General features: G+C 42.0%; 1 protein-coding gene across 2 annotated transcripts in view; it reads right to left on the bottom strand.

The window, feature by feature from the left end:
* The window catches only part of SETD3 (SET domain containing 3, actin N3(tau)-histidine methyltransferase), a 68,018-nt gene that overhangs the window by 45,330 nt on the left and 6,599 nt on the right, over nucleotides 1-16,089 (bottom strand). For both annotated transcript variants that reach the window (XR_003551334.1, XM_006159974.3), the window contains one exon: nucleotides 15,761-16,017. Coding sequence is in view for 1 of the 2 variants with exons in the window: in XM_006159974.3 (XP_006160036.1) it covers nucleotides 15,761-16,017 (257 nt within the window). In the remaining variant the exon portion in view is untranslated. The remainder of the gene's footprint in view (nucleotides 1-15,760; nucleotides 16,018-16,089) is intronic.

The raw sequence follows: 16,089 nt of genomic DNA on the forward strand, positions 1-16,089 counted from the left end.
GAGAAATTCAGACCTAAAAAATAAAAAGGACCTCAAATAGAGTCAAAATAAAAAGATCCTCCCCCCAGCATATCATAGCCAAATTAATAAAAATTAAAGATAATGACAATATTTTTTAAATAGCAAGGGAGAAATGTCAAGGAACTTATAAAGATTATCCCAATAGACTAATGTCAGATCTCTCAAATGAGTCAATGCAGGCAAGGAAAAAATGGGAAGATGTATTCAACATTTAAAGAACATCAATTTTGGGGGACCAGCAGTTGGCATAATGGCTATGTCTCTGGACTCCCATGTAGTCGACCGTGGTTTGAGTCCCAGACCCAGTGACCCAGTGGCTTAAACTCATGCTGGACATATGTGCGTGTATGTCCAAGATCCCGAGAGAAGAATGGAGGAGAAGGGATTGCGGCATGGCCATCTCCCCCTGAGGGGGTGATTTCTCACTTTCTGTCTCTCTGTCTTTCTGGAGAGTGCAATAGTAAAACCTCTCCCCCCACCCCACCCCCCAGGACCAGCAGTTGGCGTGATGGCTATGTCACTGGACTCCCATGTAGTTGACCACAGTTTGAGTCCCAGACCCAGTAGCTTAAACTCACACCGGACACGTGTACGTGCGTGCCCAAAATCCTGAGAGGAGAATGGAGGAGAAGGGATTGCAGCATGGCCATCCCCTCTGGGGTGGGTGATTTCTTGCTTTCTGTCTCTCTGTCTCTCTGGTAAGCACACACACCCTATAGCAAAAACCTCTCAAAAAACAATAAATAAATACAATAAAAAACAAAAACCTCTCTCCCCCCCACTCCCCCAAAAAAGTGGAAGAATTCACCAATAATAGACCAGAAAGTATTGAGGGGTGTGTTGTATCATGGTAACTAAAGAGAGACAAACAGAAACAAGAGAACAAAAACAACTGAGAAAATGGCTAACAAAATGACAGATAAATCTGAAATAACAAAAATAACATTGAATGTCAATGGATTAAATTTTCCCATTAAAAGACACAGACTGGCTGAATGGATACAAAAACAGAGGCCATCTATATGCAGCTTACAAGAAACACACCTCCCTAATAAGGACATACATAGACTGAAAGTGAAGGACTGGAAAAAGATTTTCCATGCAAACGGAGACCAATAAAAACTGGAGTTGTGATACTGGTATCAGACAAAACAGACTTTAAGATGAAAGAAGGAAGAAGAAACAAAGGAGGACATTACATAGTACTAAAAGGACTTGTTCGCCAAGAAGATAGAACACTTGTAAATTATGCACCCAACACTGGAGCACCTAAATACATCAAAGAGAAACTGTTAGATCTCAAGGAAGAGATAGACTGCAACAGAATAATTGTAGCGGATCTCAACACCCCACTGACTCCTCTGGTCAGATCATCTAGCCGAAAAATAAACAGATACAAGATCTAAATGACACCATACATGAAATGGACTTGACAGACATCTACAGAGTATTTCACCAACTACCACAAAACCTAAGTTTTTCCTACCCCCACATAGAACATTTTCAAAGATTGACCACATACAGGACACAAAAAAAGCCTAACAAATTCAAAGGTAAAGAAAGGCATCTTTTTGACCATGATGGAATCAAACTTGAAATCAACTACACAAAGAGCCCTCAAAAACTCACAAACACACAGAAACTAAACAACCTACTCCTAAATGACTTTATAGAAGAAATTAAGACTGAAATCAATAGGTTCATAGAAACCAATGATAACAAACAAACAAGTGTTTACAACCTTTGGGACACAGCAAAGGCAGCAGTAAGAGGGAAACGGAAAGCAATTAGTGCCCACAAGAAAAAAGCATAAAGGTGGCAAATATACAATCTAATGACACAACTCAGAGAACTGGAAAGACAACAACATAAAATTCCAAAATCTCAAGGAGAAAAGACATAATAAAGATTCAAGCAGAAATAAATGAAACACAGAATAAAAAAAAACTATACAGAAAATAAACAAAACTAAAAGCTGGTTCTTTGAGAAGATAAACAAAATTGACACAGCATTAGATAGATCAATCAAGAACAGAGAAAGGAACCAGATAAATCAAGTCAGCAAAGAAACAGGAGTTATTAGAACAGATATAACAGAAATACAAAATATCATCAGAGAATACTGTGAACAACTACATACTAACAAACAAAAAAACCTAGATGAGATGGACACATTTCTAGACACATATGGAAATTCTGAACGGACCCATAAAAAACAATGAGATTGAATCAGTAATAGTCTCCCAACACAGAAGAGCCCAGGTCCTGATGGCTTTACTTCTGAATTCTATAAAACTTTTAAAGAACTAACCCCTATTCTCCTTAAACTATGTCTAAAAATTCAAAAGGAAGAAACACTCTCAAATTTATTTTATGAAGCTCTGATCATTCTTAATTCCAAAACCAGACAAGGACATAACAAAAAAAGAAAATTTCAGGCCCAATAACCCTGATAAATACAGATGCAAAAATTCTCAACAAGATTTTAGCAAATCAAGAGATGGGACACCAAACTTGAGCTGTGAAATATTGCTTTCCTTGACTAAAAATGAAGATTTTCTGCTGAGACTTCCCCCTCCAGATTAATTTCTAATAGCCTCTATGCTTTAAGTGTCTAGACAAGTCCAAGTGAACAGGATCCAAACATCTGAACACAATTAGGGTCAGAATATTCCTCTATTCCCCCTGAATCTGATGCACAAAGAGTGAAAACGGAACAGAAGAGAGATTGCAGATCACCTCCTCCTGCATGCCTCTGAACGCTCAGATTGAACTTTCAGAATTAGGAAGAAACACACCATCAGATGACTAGAAACCACTGAAGGGCCACAAGAAATATGGGAAAGCAAGAAAATACTTCTCCTCCAAGGGAAAAGAATAACTCCTCTTCATCATCAGACATTATAATGAAACTCAAGGAAATGTCTGATAAAGACTTTAGAATATTCATAGTGACAAAGCTAACAGAGATGGAAGAGAGACAATGAACTGCAGAAGAGGCAGTAGAAAGGAGCTGATGAATCCCAGGAGGTGAGGAAATTCTTGCAAAATCTGAAAGAGGAAATACACACTATAAAAAAAAATCAAAAGGATCTGTTAGAGATGAAGGGTATAATACAGGAAGTCAAAATCTACCTTGAAAGTATTAAAAGTAGACTAGATCAAACAGAAGATCGAATCTCAGATGTAGAAGATAGTATCACTGGCTGAGAAAAATCCACCTCGAAGATTGAGAAAATTGGCCAAAAAAATGAGAATAATATGAGAAATACTAGATACCATCAAACATTGAAACATCTGGATAATCCGGATATCCAGAAGGTAAAGAGACTTATAAGGGCATTGATAATCTATTCCATGAAATCCTGCAAGAAAACTCTCCAAACCTGGAGAGGTGTTCAACGATCCAGTTCCAAGAAATACGAAGGACCCCAAATAGAATCAACCCAAGAAGATATTCTCCAAGACACATTACAGCCAGATTGACCAAAATCACAGACAAAGACAAGACACTAAGATAGGCAAAAGAGAAGCGTCAAGTTACCTACAAAGGATATTCCATCAGGCTAACAGTAGAACTCTCATTGGAAACAATACAAGCAAGGAAAGAATGGGAAAATATATTCAAAGTGTCAAGGGAAAAGCAATTTCAACCAAGAATATTGTACCTGGCAAGATTATCCTTCAGATGGGAGGAAAAGACAAGAACATTCTCAGATAAACAAAATCTGAAAAAATTTACCAACACCAGACCAGATCTCCAAGAAGTTCTGAAGGAAGTGCTATACCAGGAAAATTAAATTAAGACACACACAGAAATAGGAGTTCAAAAACAAACAAAAAAAATGGCCAACTTAATCGTAGGAACATGTCTAGAGTTGAGTATTATATCACAGAATTTAATTGGGAAGATTGAATCACAACAGAAGGTAGATTAAGTACAGGAGAATGAACTGGCGCAATAGAATTTTTATGACTTTTGACTAAAACATTGCTGATTTTCTTCTAGGCTTCGTTTTCTGGTTTTAAGGATTTTTGTCCTGTCTAGAGCTGCTGATATGTTCATGTACCTACTATTTGAACAGAATCCTAACCTGTTTCCTCCTGGCTGTAAGTTTTAAGCAAAGTTCCTTAGCATTTCTTTGATTTATCAAAGTTAAAACTGCTTTTCTTGAAATTAAAAAATATACTAAAAATACCAATTTAATGACCATAGTAAGATATATAGCATAAGCTAGATGCTACCTTACAGTATATTCATTCTACCCAGAGTTTCACAACTAAAGTGAGACATGTATTCACAGATATGTATATATCAGCTGAAGTTGCTATTGAAAGTAGTTAGATTATTTAAGAAATTGTGTGAATCAATAAAGTGTGGGGGAAAAGCCAACAATGGACCAACTGAGACAGAATTGAAAAAAGAAATCCCATTTACAGTAGCCACAAAACCAATAAGATATCTAGGAATAAACCTTTCTGAAGACGTCAAAGATCTCTACAAGGAAAACTATGAAACACTGGAAAAATAAATTTAAAATGATATAAAAAAGTAGAAAAACATCCAATGTTCCTGGATTGGAAGAATTAACATAATCAAGATGTCAATCCTACCCAAACTAATCTACAAATTGAATGTAATCCCAATCAAACTACCAGAGATATTCCTCACAGAAATAGAAAAAACAAGCATAAAATTTGTCTGGAAGCATGAAAGGTCCCATATCTCCAAAGCAGTATCGTGCAAGAGTTTAGAATAAGGTTGGAAGTACCTCACTTCCCAAGCTCAAAACATATTGTAAAACTGTGAGAGTTAAAACAGCATGGTACTGGCACAAAAGCAAGACAGGTAGACCAATGGAACAGAACTGAGACTCCTCAAATGAACCCTAAAACATACAACCAACTGATCCTTGACAAAAGATAATCCAATGGGAAAAAGAAAATCACTTCAGCAAAAGGTGCTGGAGAACTGGATATTCACCTGCAGAAGAATAAAACTGGATCCTTATCTCTCACCACTAACAAAAATTAACTCAAAATGGATTAAGGATCTAAACATAAAACCTCAATTTATAAAAATACTGGTGAAAGACAGGGGGGAAACTCTTGGAGATGTTGGATTAGGCAAAGACTTCGTAAAGAAGACTTCCAGGGGACCAGCAGGTGGTGTGGTGGTTAAGGTGCTGGACAATCCCACATGACCGACCATGGTTTCAGTCCCAGACCTTGTGGCTTGTTTCTCTCTCTCTCTCTCTCTCTGGTCAAATTAAAATAAAAGAATGAATAAATTAAATTAAATAATTCGGGGGGGGGGAATGCTCCAACAAGCAAGCAATAGTCACAAAAATAAACAAATAAAACTAGATTAGGCTGAGAAGCTTCTGCACAGCAAAATAAACAATAAGTGGAATGAGAAGACAACCCTCAGAATGGGAGAAGGCATTTGTAAATCATACCTTAGATAAGGGACTGACAGCCAGAATATACAGGTAACTCAAGCAGCTTACATACAAAAAAAAAAAAAAAAAATCAATCCAATTAAAAAGGGAAAATGGGGGCCAGCAGGTCGCATGATGGTTAAGGGTGCTGGACTTCCACATGGCCAACAGTGGTTCAAGTCCTGGACCTGGTGACTTGCTCTCTCTCCCTCTCTCTCTCTCTCTTTCTTCTCTTTCTCTCTGTCTCTGGTCAAATTAAAAAATTATCTCAGTAAATAAATATTTCTTTTAAAAAAATTATGGGAAAATGAATGGTACAGACAATTCTCTGAAGAAGATGAACAACCCAAAGCATATGAAAACATGCTCGACATCTCTTACCATAAGAGAATTGCAAAGCAAAACCACAATGAGATACCACTTAACCCCAGTCAGAATGGCTAAAATTTTAAAAATTAATAATAAGTGTTGGCAAGGCTGTGGTGAAAAGAGAACTCTCCTACACTGTTGGTGGGAATGCAAATTAGTACAACTACTTTGGAGAACAATATAGAGATTCTTCAGAAAGCTACAAATAGAACTACCAAAGGACCCAGTAATTCCACTCTCAGGTATTTACCCAAAGGGTAGAGAAACCCTCAACTGGAAAAATATTTGCACATTCATGTTTACTGCAGCATTACATTATTTACAATTGCTAGGACCTGGACTCAACCAAAATATCCAAAAATAGATGATTGGATTGGAAAAATGTGGCATAGGTACTCTATGGAATACTACTCAGCCATTAAAACAAAGCAAAACAAAACAAAACAAAAATAGAGAAACCCTGACATTTAATCCAAGGTGGATGAATATGGAAGATTTAAGGCTCAGCAAAGCAAGCCAGACTATGAAGAACAGACTTTGTATGTCCCCACTCCATATAAACCGATTGTACTCTATGGCAGAAATTCAAAGTCTGGAAGGTACAGCGCAGAGAGGGCAACAGTAGACGCTAGAGAAAGGAAGGGTGGAGGTAATAGAGGGGTAGGTAATAGAGGGAGGGAGAGGAAAAGGGGAAGAAAAGGAAAAAAAAGGACAGCTTAACTCATAAAAAATGAAAAGCTATTTGTTGCTAATGATGTATCTAGTAAATGTTTTTGTCTCGACTGATATGCATGGTATTTGTGCTGGAAAAAGAAATGCTGTAACACTGTAAAGATATATGTGATTAAATGTTAAAAAAAAGTAATAAATTTTTAACAAAAAGTCACAGTGGGAAAGATAGCAATAAAAATAATGATGCACTACCAGCTTTCTCAATGGGGGAAAACCAAATGGGCTTGTCACCTCCTCTAGGAAGGAGCACCTTCCAAATCTCAACAGGGATGTCGGGAGGGGTGTCCCTCCAGGGGCTGAAGGACATCGCCAGTAGGCTCAGAGGATGGCTCTGCCAACACAAGGCCTCCCAGGCCTCCGGTCAGAGCACCTCCCCCAGCTTCCTGTGAAAATTATAACCCATGGGGATCAGCAGATGATATAATGGTTACCTCGTTGGGCTCCCACATGGCCATCTGTGGTCCAAGTCCCAGACCCAGTAGCTTCAAACTCACACCGGGCCCGGGTGCATGCCTGCCCAAGATCCTAGGAGAAGAATAGAGAAGGGACTGTGGTGTGACCATCCCCTAGGGGGTGATTTTTCACTTCCCCTCTCTCTCTGCTGAGCACATGCACCCTACAGCAAAAATCTCTCAAAAAAAAAAAAAAAATCATATCCCATGGGAGATTTCAAACAAAACTGCTCTGCCCCTAGAGCTAGCTTCTTACCTCTTTCTCCCAAAATTGCTACCAGAAAGAAACCTGAAGGACTGATAACTAAGATGCAGCTGGGTGAGCTACCATGGTAAGGGGCACTGCTCGGGGCTTAACCGGCTACTCAGAGCCCAGCTCCAGCCCATGGGGCTGTAGGCCCCCGCCAGGCAGCTCGGCATCTCCCATTCTCCACCTGCACAACCAGCACTCTTCCTGCCCTCACCAGTGATTCAGGTTCAAAGCTCAAAGAAGGGAGCCAGACACCGCACCAGTGGCCTTCCGGACGTGCTCACCACAGCGGTGGCCACAGCAGCAGCACGGGCACTGTGTGCGGCTCCCAGGGGTTCCCTAAGACATGGACACGAACACTCTGATCTACCATCACTCCTCCTCCAGCCAGACCCAGGGCACAACAACCACCTACCTGACCAGGAACATCCCAGCCAGCTCCCAGGAACCAGCTGAAAACAGAAATCATTCCTGCCCCTCCACGCCCCTCCACTACCCAGGTCATCTAGGTCCACCACTCACTCATCTCAGCCCCTCCAGTCCCTGAGCTGGCCGCCTCTTGTCCTCACCATCATCTTTGACCCTGTCCCTTCCTGCCACGCTTTGGTAGCTCACTTGCCCAAGCCAGCAGAGGTGACATTGCCATGAAGCTGGCTGAGAACAAGTCACATATGGGGCCCGCAGGTGGTGTGCTGGTTACCACACTGGACTCCCACAGGGTTGATTGCAATTTGGGTCCCGGACCTGGTGGCTTGAAAATCACACCAAACTTGTGTCATGTGTGCCTGGAATCCCAAAAGGAGAACAGAAGAGACAGGATTACAGAGTGACCATCCCGCAGGGGGTGATCCCTCACTCCCTCCACCGTTACTCTCTCTCCAGTGAGTACACATGCCCTATGGCAAGAACCCTAAAAACAAAGACTACAAAATACATTTGCCTCCAGGGAAACGGGCCTGTGGGAGGCCAGGAGACAGTTCCTGAGAAGCAGGTCCACGACTACTCCTGACATCGAGCCTACGTGGGCTTTTGAGTGATCTGCTACGCTATGAGTTGATTAATTTTAATAAATTTTTATGAAATGCCTCCATGTACTAAGCTTTATGGTAAACATTGCACAAGATATATACTCTCAAAATGGTTATAACTGAGGAGAAAATCAGATATCTTTATATGAAGAGTCATTTTGAGCAAATTTTAATCAAATCAATGATACAGTAATGGACTCTATAAGCCATCAAGTAAAATAAGTATCTGAGTCTATATTGATATGAACAGCCAATTAAGTGGGGAAAAGCAGACATCTTCCTTACAGTAAATTCCAATTAACACATGTAAGAAAATGACCATTTGGCAACCACCACAGTGGTAACCACTGCAGGCAAGTGTCACAGATGTGAAGATAAACAGATGGAAGTGTGATGAGGAACAGGGCGTCCGTGTAGCCTCAAAGCATCTTTCCACAAGGCGCTTATTAATTACAATGAACACTGGTAACTTGCACAGGAAAACTAGGGGGAAACACCCTGATTCACATGTTCCTGAGGACAAAACTTCGCTTCTATGGAATTCTTGCTAGAAACACACAATCTCAGTCTAACCACAAGAACATTGGGCAAAAGCAAGTGGAGACTATCCAGTAGCCAGTCCGCAGCGCTCTCCAGAAAGGGTTCCCAGGAAGCTGGCCCTGCTCAGCTGTCACGTGCTCAAGAGAAGCCACATCCCACATGGCAAGGGCGGCTTGCATCCCCAGTGCAAGTCAGCCTGAAGCACACCAGGCACACACACAAGCAGAGGACGGCAGCGAGGGGACCAGGGTGTGGCCAGACCCCATGGGGTGCACGCACTCTACCACGAATACAGAAAGAAGACAGGTCATGCAAGGGGAAGACAGACTGAGGAGCGGTGACTACTAAATGCACGTGAGATTCTGGAATGAAAAAGGGACATTGGTGGGACATGTGGTGCAAGTCAGTAAGACCTAAAGGTTAGCAGCAGTGTCATGTACCACGGTTGACTGGGCTAGGTCATTGTACTGCGGTCGGTCAGGACAGATGCTACCTTCAGGGGAAGCTGGGTGGGTACATAGGAGAGGTCTCTGCACTATTTTTGCAACTTTTTCTAAATCTAAAACTGTTTAAAAATACGAAGTTAAAAACTGTGTGTTCCAAGGCCAGCAGGCAGCGAGATGGTTAAGGCGCTAGACTCCTACATGGCCGACTGTGGTTCAAGTCCTGGACCTGGCAGCTTGCTTTCTTACTTTCCTTCTCTCTGTCACTCTCTAGTCAAATTAATAATAATAATAATAATAATAACAATTGAAGTTCAATAAAATAATTCTTAAAAAAAAAAAACTTGCAAAATACTAGTTCCTATCCCCTCACACTTAGGAGACATGCAATAAATTTAAACAATTAAGAGGATACAGTAGGTTTAAAAACTAAAAGGTAAGGTGGTAACTATAGGTAGAGTCAGGTCCGGAGGAGCTGGTTGGTTCGTTTACAATGGAAGTCTCTTAACCAGTTCTAAAGTGGAGGGAAAGGAGCCAACAGACAGGGAGGTGAGAAAGGAGAAAAGGTCCATGTCGGCTCAGAGTGGCAAACTGGAATATAACCTGCGTGCAGACTGGATGCTCCCGCACGCCCGCTGCCCCCAGAGGGGTGGAGTCTCACACACACACACACACACACACACACACACACGTGTCGCCCTTGCCTGTTGCCAAGGTATGCGAGTGTATCTGTAAATCAGATACAGAGCGTGCCTCTCCCTGTGTTTCAGGGCACTGGGGTCTGACACTCAGAGGTTCTTTCTCTAATTCCGTGCACCCTTCTGGGGGCCCTGTATACACTTATTGGGAGATTTCTACATGAAGATGAGAGCTTCATGAAAACCTAGGCTAAATACATCTTAGGAGATTCACGTCTCATGCTGTTCCTGTGTGGCTCCGTCAGAGAAAGTAGAACAGCAGGAACAGGAGAAGCAACTGTTTGTCTTCAACCACAACTGCCACAGGTGCCAAGAACCAAGAGTGACACGTTCCTCCGCCTGCTGGCAGGCCCTATTTTCAGGACATCGGCCATGAATACGGCTGCTGGTTTCCTCCGCCACCTCAGGCCTGGCTAGGCAGGAGTTGCCTATTCGAGGAAGGCAGTCATTCAGATCGCCCGCTCCACCCTGACATGGACAGCAAGGAAAGTGGGGCTCACTGTGACGGACGCCAGCCCAGAAGGGACCCACTGCAGTCACACCCACTGCATTTCCTCCATCTCCATACCTGCCCTGCACCTCTCGTGCTGTGCAATTAACACGAAAGAGAACCTCTGAGGAATGTGAGAACATGTGAGCTATGAGACCCGTGCAGGAACTGTAGTTCATCTTACAGACACGCCTCTACTCTGCTAAACTCGGCTTTCAAGTCATAACCAATCTCAACAACACGTGCATATATACCCAAGATGATTTTTTAAAGAATTATTTATTTACAGTGGTTATTATTATTTTTTAATTTGACCAGGGAGAGACAGACAGACAAAGGGGAAGTGAGAAAGCAAGCCTCCTGATCCAGGACTTGAACTGTGGTCGGCCATGTGGGTCCAGCACCTCAACCACGCCATCTGCCAGCTCCCCAAGATGATTCTTATTTTTAGGACGAGCTGGCACCCCCATGTCACAGCAACTGAACAGTTAAATGAAATTATCAATCAAACACAGTTCATCCACAGGATCTATTTATATTTCATTGACGTGGGTGAAATATTTGAACTAACTTCAACTACCTTACATAAAATCTGACAGGATTTGCTTCGCTTGACAGGATTATACTACTTCAAACTTGGGTTTCAGCCAACTCCGACTTTTCTGCTGACCTGCATCACAAACTGCTCACATACTTCCATGCAGAAGTCCCGACGGAGAGCTCAACTGTGCTATGTTCTGACCTGCGAGGAGCATGTTTCTAGATTGAAAACTCCACGGCGGTTTAGATGCCACGCTGTCTCCTGCAGCTATTCCTCTCTTCCTCCCTGGCTCCTGTTTCACAGGACGACAGAAATTTCACCCTTAGCAGGGTCCTCAAGGCAAACAGGCCTTTTCCAACTTTGTCTTAGCCATAGTTTCTAAACTTAGAGCCCTGAGTTTGGGTGTGGGCATTCCTTAACATGAAAATGAAGCAGACGGTGTGGCCGACAGGTGCTGTATCTTCTTTTTAAAGATTTCTGCTATAGTGCATGTGCGTTCACTGGAGCGACACAAGGTGGCAAGAAATCACCCATGGGAGATGGCCACGCTGCAATCCTTTCTCTTCTTGGGATTTGGGCACACAATCACTGGTGCCCAGAGTGAGTTTTAAGCCACCAGGTCCAAGACTCCACGTGGGAGTCCAGCAACACTACATCTTCTGCAGGTCCCAAGCTACTGTATCTTAATACAAAGTTTATTCTCAAATTCCTTGAGCTTGGGGCTTCTGCTTATATACTATCATCCTAAAGGATACAATGGATACTGAACACCTCCAGAAGAATACAATGTAAAAACTAAACTACTCTTCATAGCTGGCTCAGAAAACCAAAGCAAATGCGATGAACAAAGGCCCAGAAAGATATGGTTTTCCCCAGATTTCTGTGAGGGAAGATGAAGCCTAAAGGGAATCTGAGCTAACCAGTGCCCACACTAAAAGGCCCCTGACCAAAGGAACTGTTGGGAGGAAACAGCACAGGAAATGGTTTTTCTAGTTTTTAGGCAACAACAATCAAAGAGAAAAACAGTAAAAACTTTTTTAAATGCAATACAGAGACATCTACCTAAAGGGATTTATAATTCTATAAATCACTATTAGTGCTTTCAGAAAAACCCCACAGCATGAAGCAAGACATAAGGCTGAATGAACTATTAACACACTTTTCCCTGCCGTCTCCTAAGGACTAGGACCACCACCAGGGATACCAAACCGAATGGAGCTCGCTATTGCCCCTGATGCACCAGAACGCATTGACCGAGCACCATGTTGGCAGACCTTCAAGCCAACAGCCAGATCAGAAGAGGAGCAGGTCTCAGTTCAGAGGCAGTCAGTACGGGCCTCCACAAAAATCATTTTAAACAGGAAATCGTAACTAAAAACTGCAACTAGGGTTCTGGAAATTTGGACATCCCCCAACCAATGATCTATAAATGTTCATAACATCGTAAACACGTGCCTTTCTCTGGGGAAGAGGATTCCCACAACCCTGGAAAGGAGTAGGAGCCACAGTGCAAAACAAGCAAACAAAAAACACTGAGGTTAGGTCACTGTAACGAAAATGTGAAATACAAACTGATGTACGAATACTCTCACATCTGATCCTAGAAAAGCATCAGAAAGACACACGGCTTGGTAATGAGGTAAGAAAATCTGACACCGATAAAATAACAGCAGGGCAATGTTAGCATCTGTGTTCACTCTGACTTATTACTGAAGACTTTCAGAAGTGATGAGAACATTCCACGACGAGAAAAACAGGCTCAACAGATTTCAGATAACATTTGCTTAAATCTGTTTTTGTCATGAATCCTAAGCAGAACCCTTACCCCACAGCCAAGACTTTCCTAGCTGTCAAGACAGGAACCCCCATTCTGGGCTACCTGGAGCTCCTATTCCAACAGAAATGTAATGTGAATCACTGGCTAATAAACTTTCTACAAAAGCTCATTACTATGTATGGAAACTTTTAACAATCCCTTCTGTGGCTTACCGATGTTAAATACCACATTTTCTTCTTCTGCAAAAGAACCACACGGGTTACTGGCATTTACTGCAGGTAACCACACTTCTCATGGCAGGGCAGGAGGGCTACAGCTGTAATGTGTCCCCCAAACTGCATGTGTTGAAATGCGATTGTATTAGGAAGGTGTTAGGAGGGTGGGGACTTACTCCAACTATGATTAAGACATGGAGCTTCGAGGAAATGATAATAGATAAAGGCATCAGGGTGGCATCCTCAGTGAACCCGGTGGCTTTATTAAGAGGGAGAAAGGCCAGAGTGAGACGGGAACACACAGAGACGCACTTCTGTTCTCATAATGTGACGTTCTGTGCCACCTACGACCCTGCGGGTGTCTCACCAGTAAGACCCTCGTCAGGAGCAGCCCCTTGATCCTGGACCTCCAAAACCACAAGCTGATAGATCTGCGTTCCTTACAAAATACTCAGCATAGAATTCAGGTGTGAGTGACAGAAAGCACACTAAAACAGAGAGCTAGCCCAAGGCCTTAGGAGAGGCAGGGATGTTTTCCTACAATGTCCATCTGACTCGATGGTATGTCATTCAACACAATTTTAAAGCTAGGGCAGACATTAATACTTGCATGAATTCTTCAGATATGAAAATACAAGTCCAAAAACTAACAACAAAACCATGAGACATGGAAGCTGTTTTGAGCTGGTGAAGGTCACTCCGGGCTTAGTCCATAGTCTTGGAGGAATGTGCTTCATTTTCCTTGGCCTCTGGGTGTGGGCTTTTTTTTTTTTTTTTTTTTTTTTTGGAGAGATTTTCGCTATAGGGTGCATGCACTCACCAGAGAAAGACGAAAGACAGAGAGACAGAAAGTGAGATATCACACCCCAGGGGGGATGACCACGCTGCAATCCTTCTCCTCCATTCTCCTCTCGGGATCTTGGGCACGCATACACACACGCCTGGTGCCTCTTGTGGTGGGGGTTTTTTTTTTTTTTTTTTTTTTTTAGAAAAGGTTAAGAAATACTAACATAAAGTATTACAAGGACACACAGGAAGCAGCTTAAAACAGAAATCAGAACTACCAAACAACATGGTCTAAAGGACAGAAACACAAGAAAATAAGAGAGACACAGCACTTCTTTCCCAAGCGCTGTAGGCTGCAGTACATCTCTGCAAAATCCCTTCAGGCTCTGGGTCTCAGGCACACGTGGGACATAAATGAATTCCGTGTTTAGGGGTAGAGCCCATGCCCAAGATATCTCACTACGTTTATGCAAATATTCCAAAATCCAGAAACGTCATAACCGAAACACTTCTGGTGCCAAGCATTTCAGGTAAGAGAGAGTCAACCTCTAACAGCCCAGATTAAAGAATGAGCATGGTTTTCAGTTGGCTGTCCAACAATAAGAAGTGACCAAGACTCAGACCTATAAAATCAACTTCACTTTTAGTCACTAAGAATAGGCAATTGAGAGCTAAGAATAAAAGCACAGCCCAGTCAGGTCGCCAAGAGCCCTCCCAGATTTTAGACTATGGTTGGGAAGTGAAGTTCTGACCTGATCTGGCTGCATCAGTAGTTTTTAAGTCACACAAACTTCAAAGAAAAGCTATAATAAATATATACCATATGATCATCCTGGATGACTTTCTAAAGTCTAAGCTTTAGAAAAACAAAGTAACTTCTATAGGAGACAGCAGGCCTCCTATCACTTCTGACATGCTCCATTTGAAGTACTTGGTGATGGGAAGACAGAACCCTGGGCATAACGCTCCTGGGCAGCAGGCACCCTGTAAAGGTTGACTGAGAAATGGAAAACTACCACCCACTTGTCGCAAATAAAACACAACAGGACAGAACATTTAAGGAATAATTTCAAGCCTAATTTAGGTTGTCAAAATGCCCAAAGAAAAGAGAAAGGGGGAAAGCAGCTCTCGTGTTCCCATTTGCTGCATATCGTCCAGAGGCCCAACAACTTTATCCTGAGCGACGGAGAGGGGGCGTCAGGAGGTGGAGACACGCCCTGCTCTGTGGCACAAGCCTTGAGTGCTGCGGCACGTAACTGGAAACGAGCTACCAGAGAGGTGTGACAGGTGTCATTCACATGTTTAAAACCTTCAAGAGATTTCTACATGATACTTTTACTTAGGACTAATTAAATTAGTGCAATACATGATACACTTTGAAAGTCATCAACTAAATTTCTTATTTACTAGCAATATTTTATTACTAATAAATATATAGCAGAAACTACAAAAATGAATTTTCATTTTCTTGGGAAATTTAGATGCAGAGCACTTTTTGTATTAGATACACTATAATTTTTTAAATTGCATTGAAATCTTTTTTTTTATAAGAAAACTTAGTGATTTTATATTTTAGGAATTTAGGAACAGCTAGTGTCATATTAACACTGGGCACTAATGAGGTCAGATTCAAAAAAGTATTTCAGCGACATTTGTATAAAAATGAAATAAAATGTACTGAACATCTTTTAATTTACAAAGCAAATGTTTAAGTAGTCTTAATGAGAAGTCAAATGAAACATTAATGCAACCGATTCCCCTCTCTCCCTGACCCTGTCAAATGTACACTTGGACCTGGATAACCTTGCAAAGATAACTTTATAGACATAAGCACACTGTGCCCTGGTAATTGTATAGACAAAGGCACGCTGTCCCCTCGATAACTTCATAGACACAGACACACTGTCCCCTGGATAACTTTATAGACACAGACGCACTGTCCCCTGGATAACTTGATAGACACAGACGCACTGTCACCTGGATAACTTTATAGAAATAGGCGTACTGCCGGGCTGTGTTCTTATACTGGCTGAAGACATCATGTATAGCTTGTGTTGACTGCAGATACCGAACTTCATCTTCTTCGAAGTAGAGAGGAGTGTCGTACTCGCTGGGCAGGGTCTGAATGTAGGGCTGCCAGAAAGAGTTAGGGCTGGCTCGCTCACACAGCAGATGAAAGGCCAGTGCAATATTTCCCATGGCTTGAAGAATGCGGTCTTGAGAATACAGGGGCCCTGAATGAACCCAGAAGTTAACAGCATAAGTTCCATAAACTTTTCAAAAAAGTATTTATTCAAAATAGTTAC

Source organism: Tupaia chinensis, unplaced genomic scaffold (assembly GCF_000334495.1).
Source record: "Tupaia chinensis unplaced genomic scaffold, TupChi_1.0 Scaffold000671_1, whole genome shotgun sequence".
NCBI lineage: Eukaryota > Metazoa > Chordata > Mammalia > Scandentia > Tupaiidae > Tupaia > Tupaia belangeri.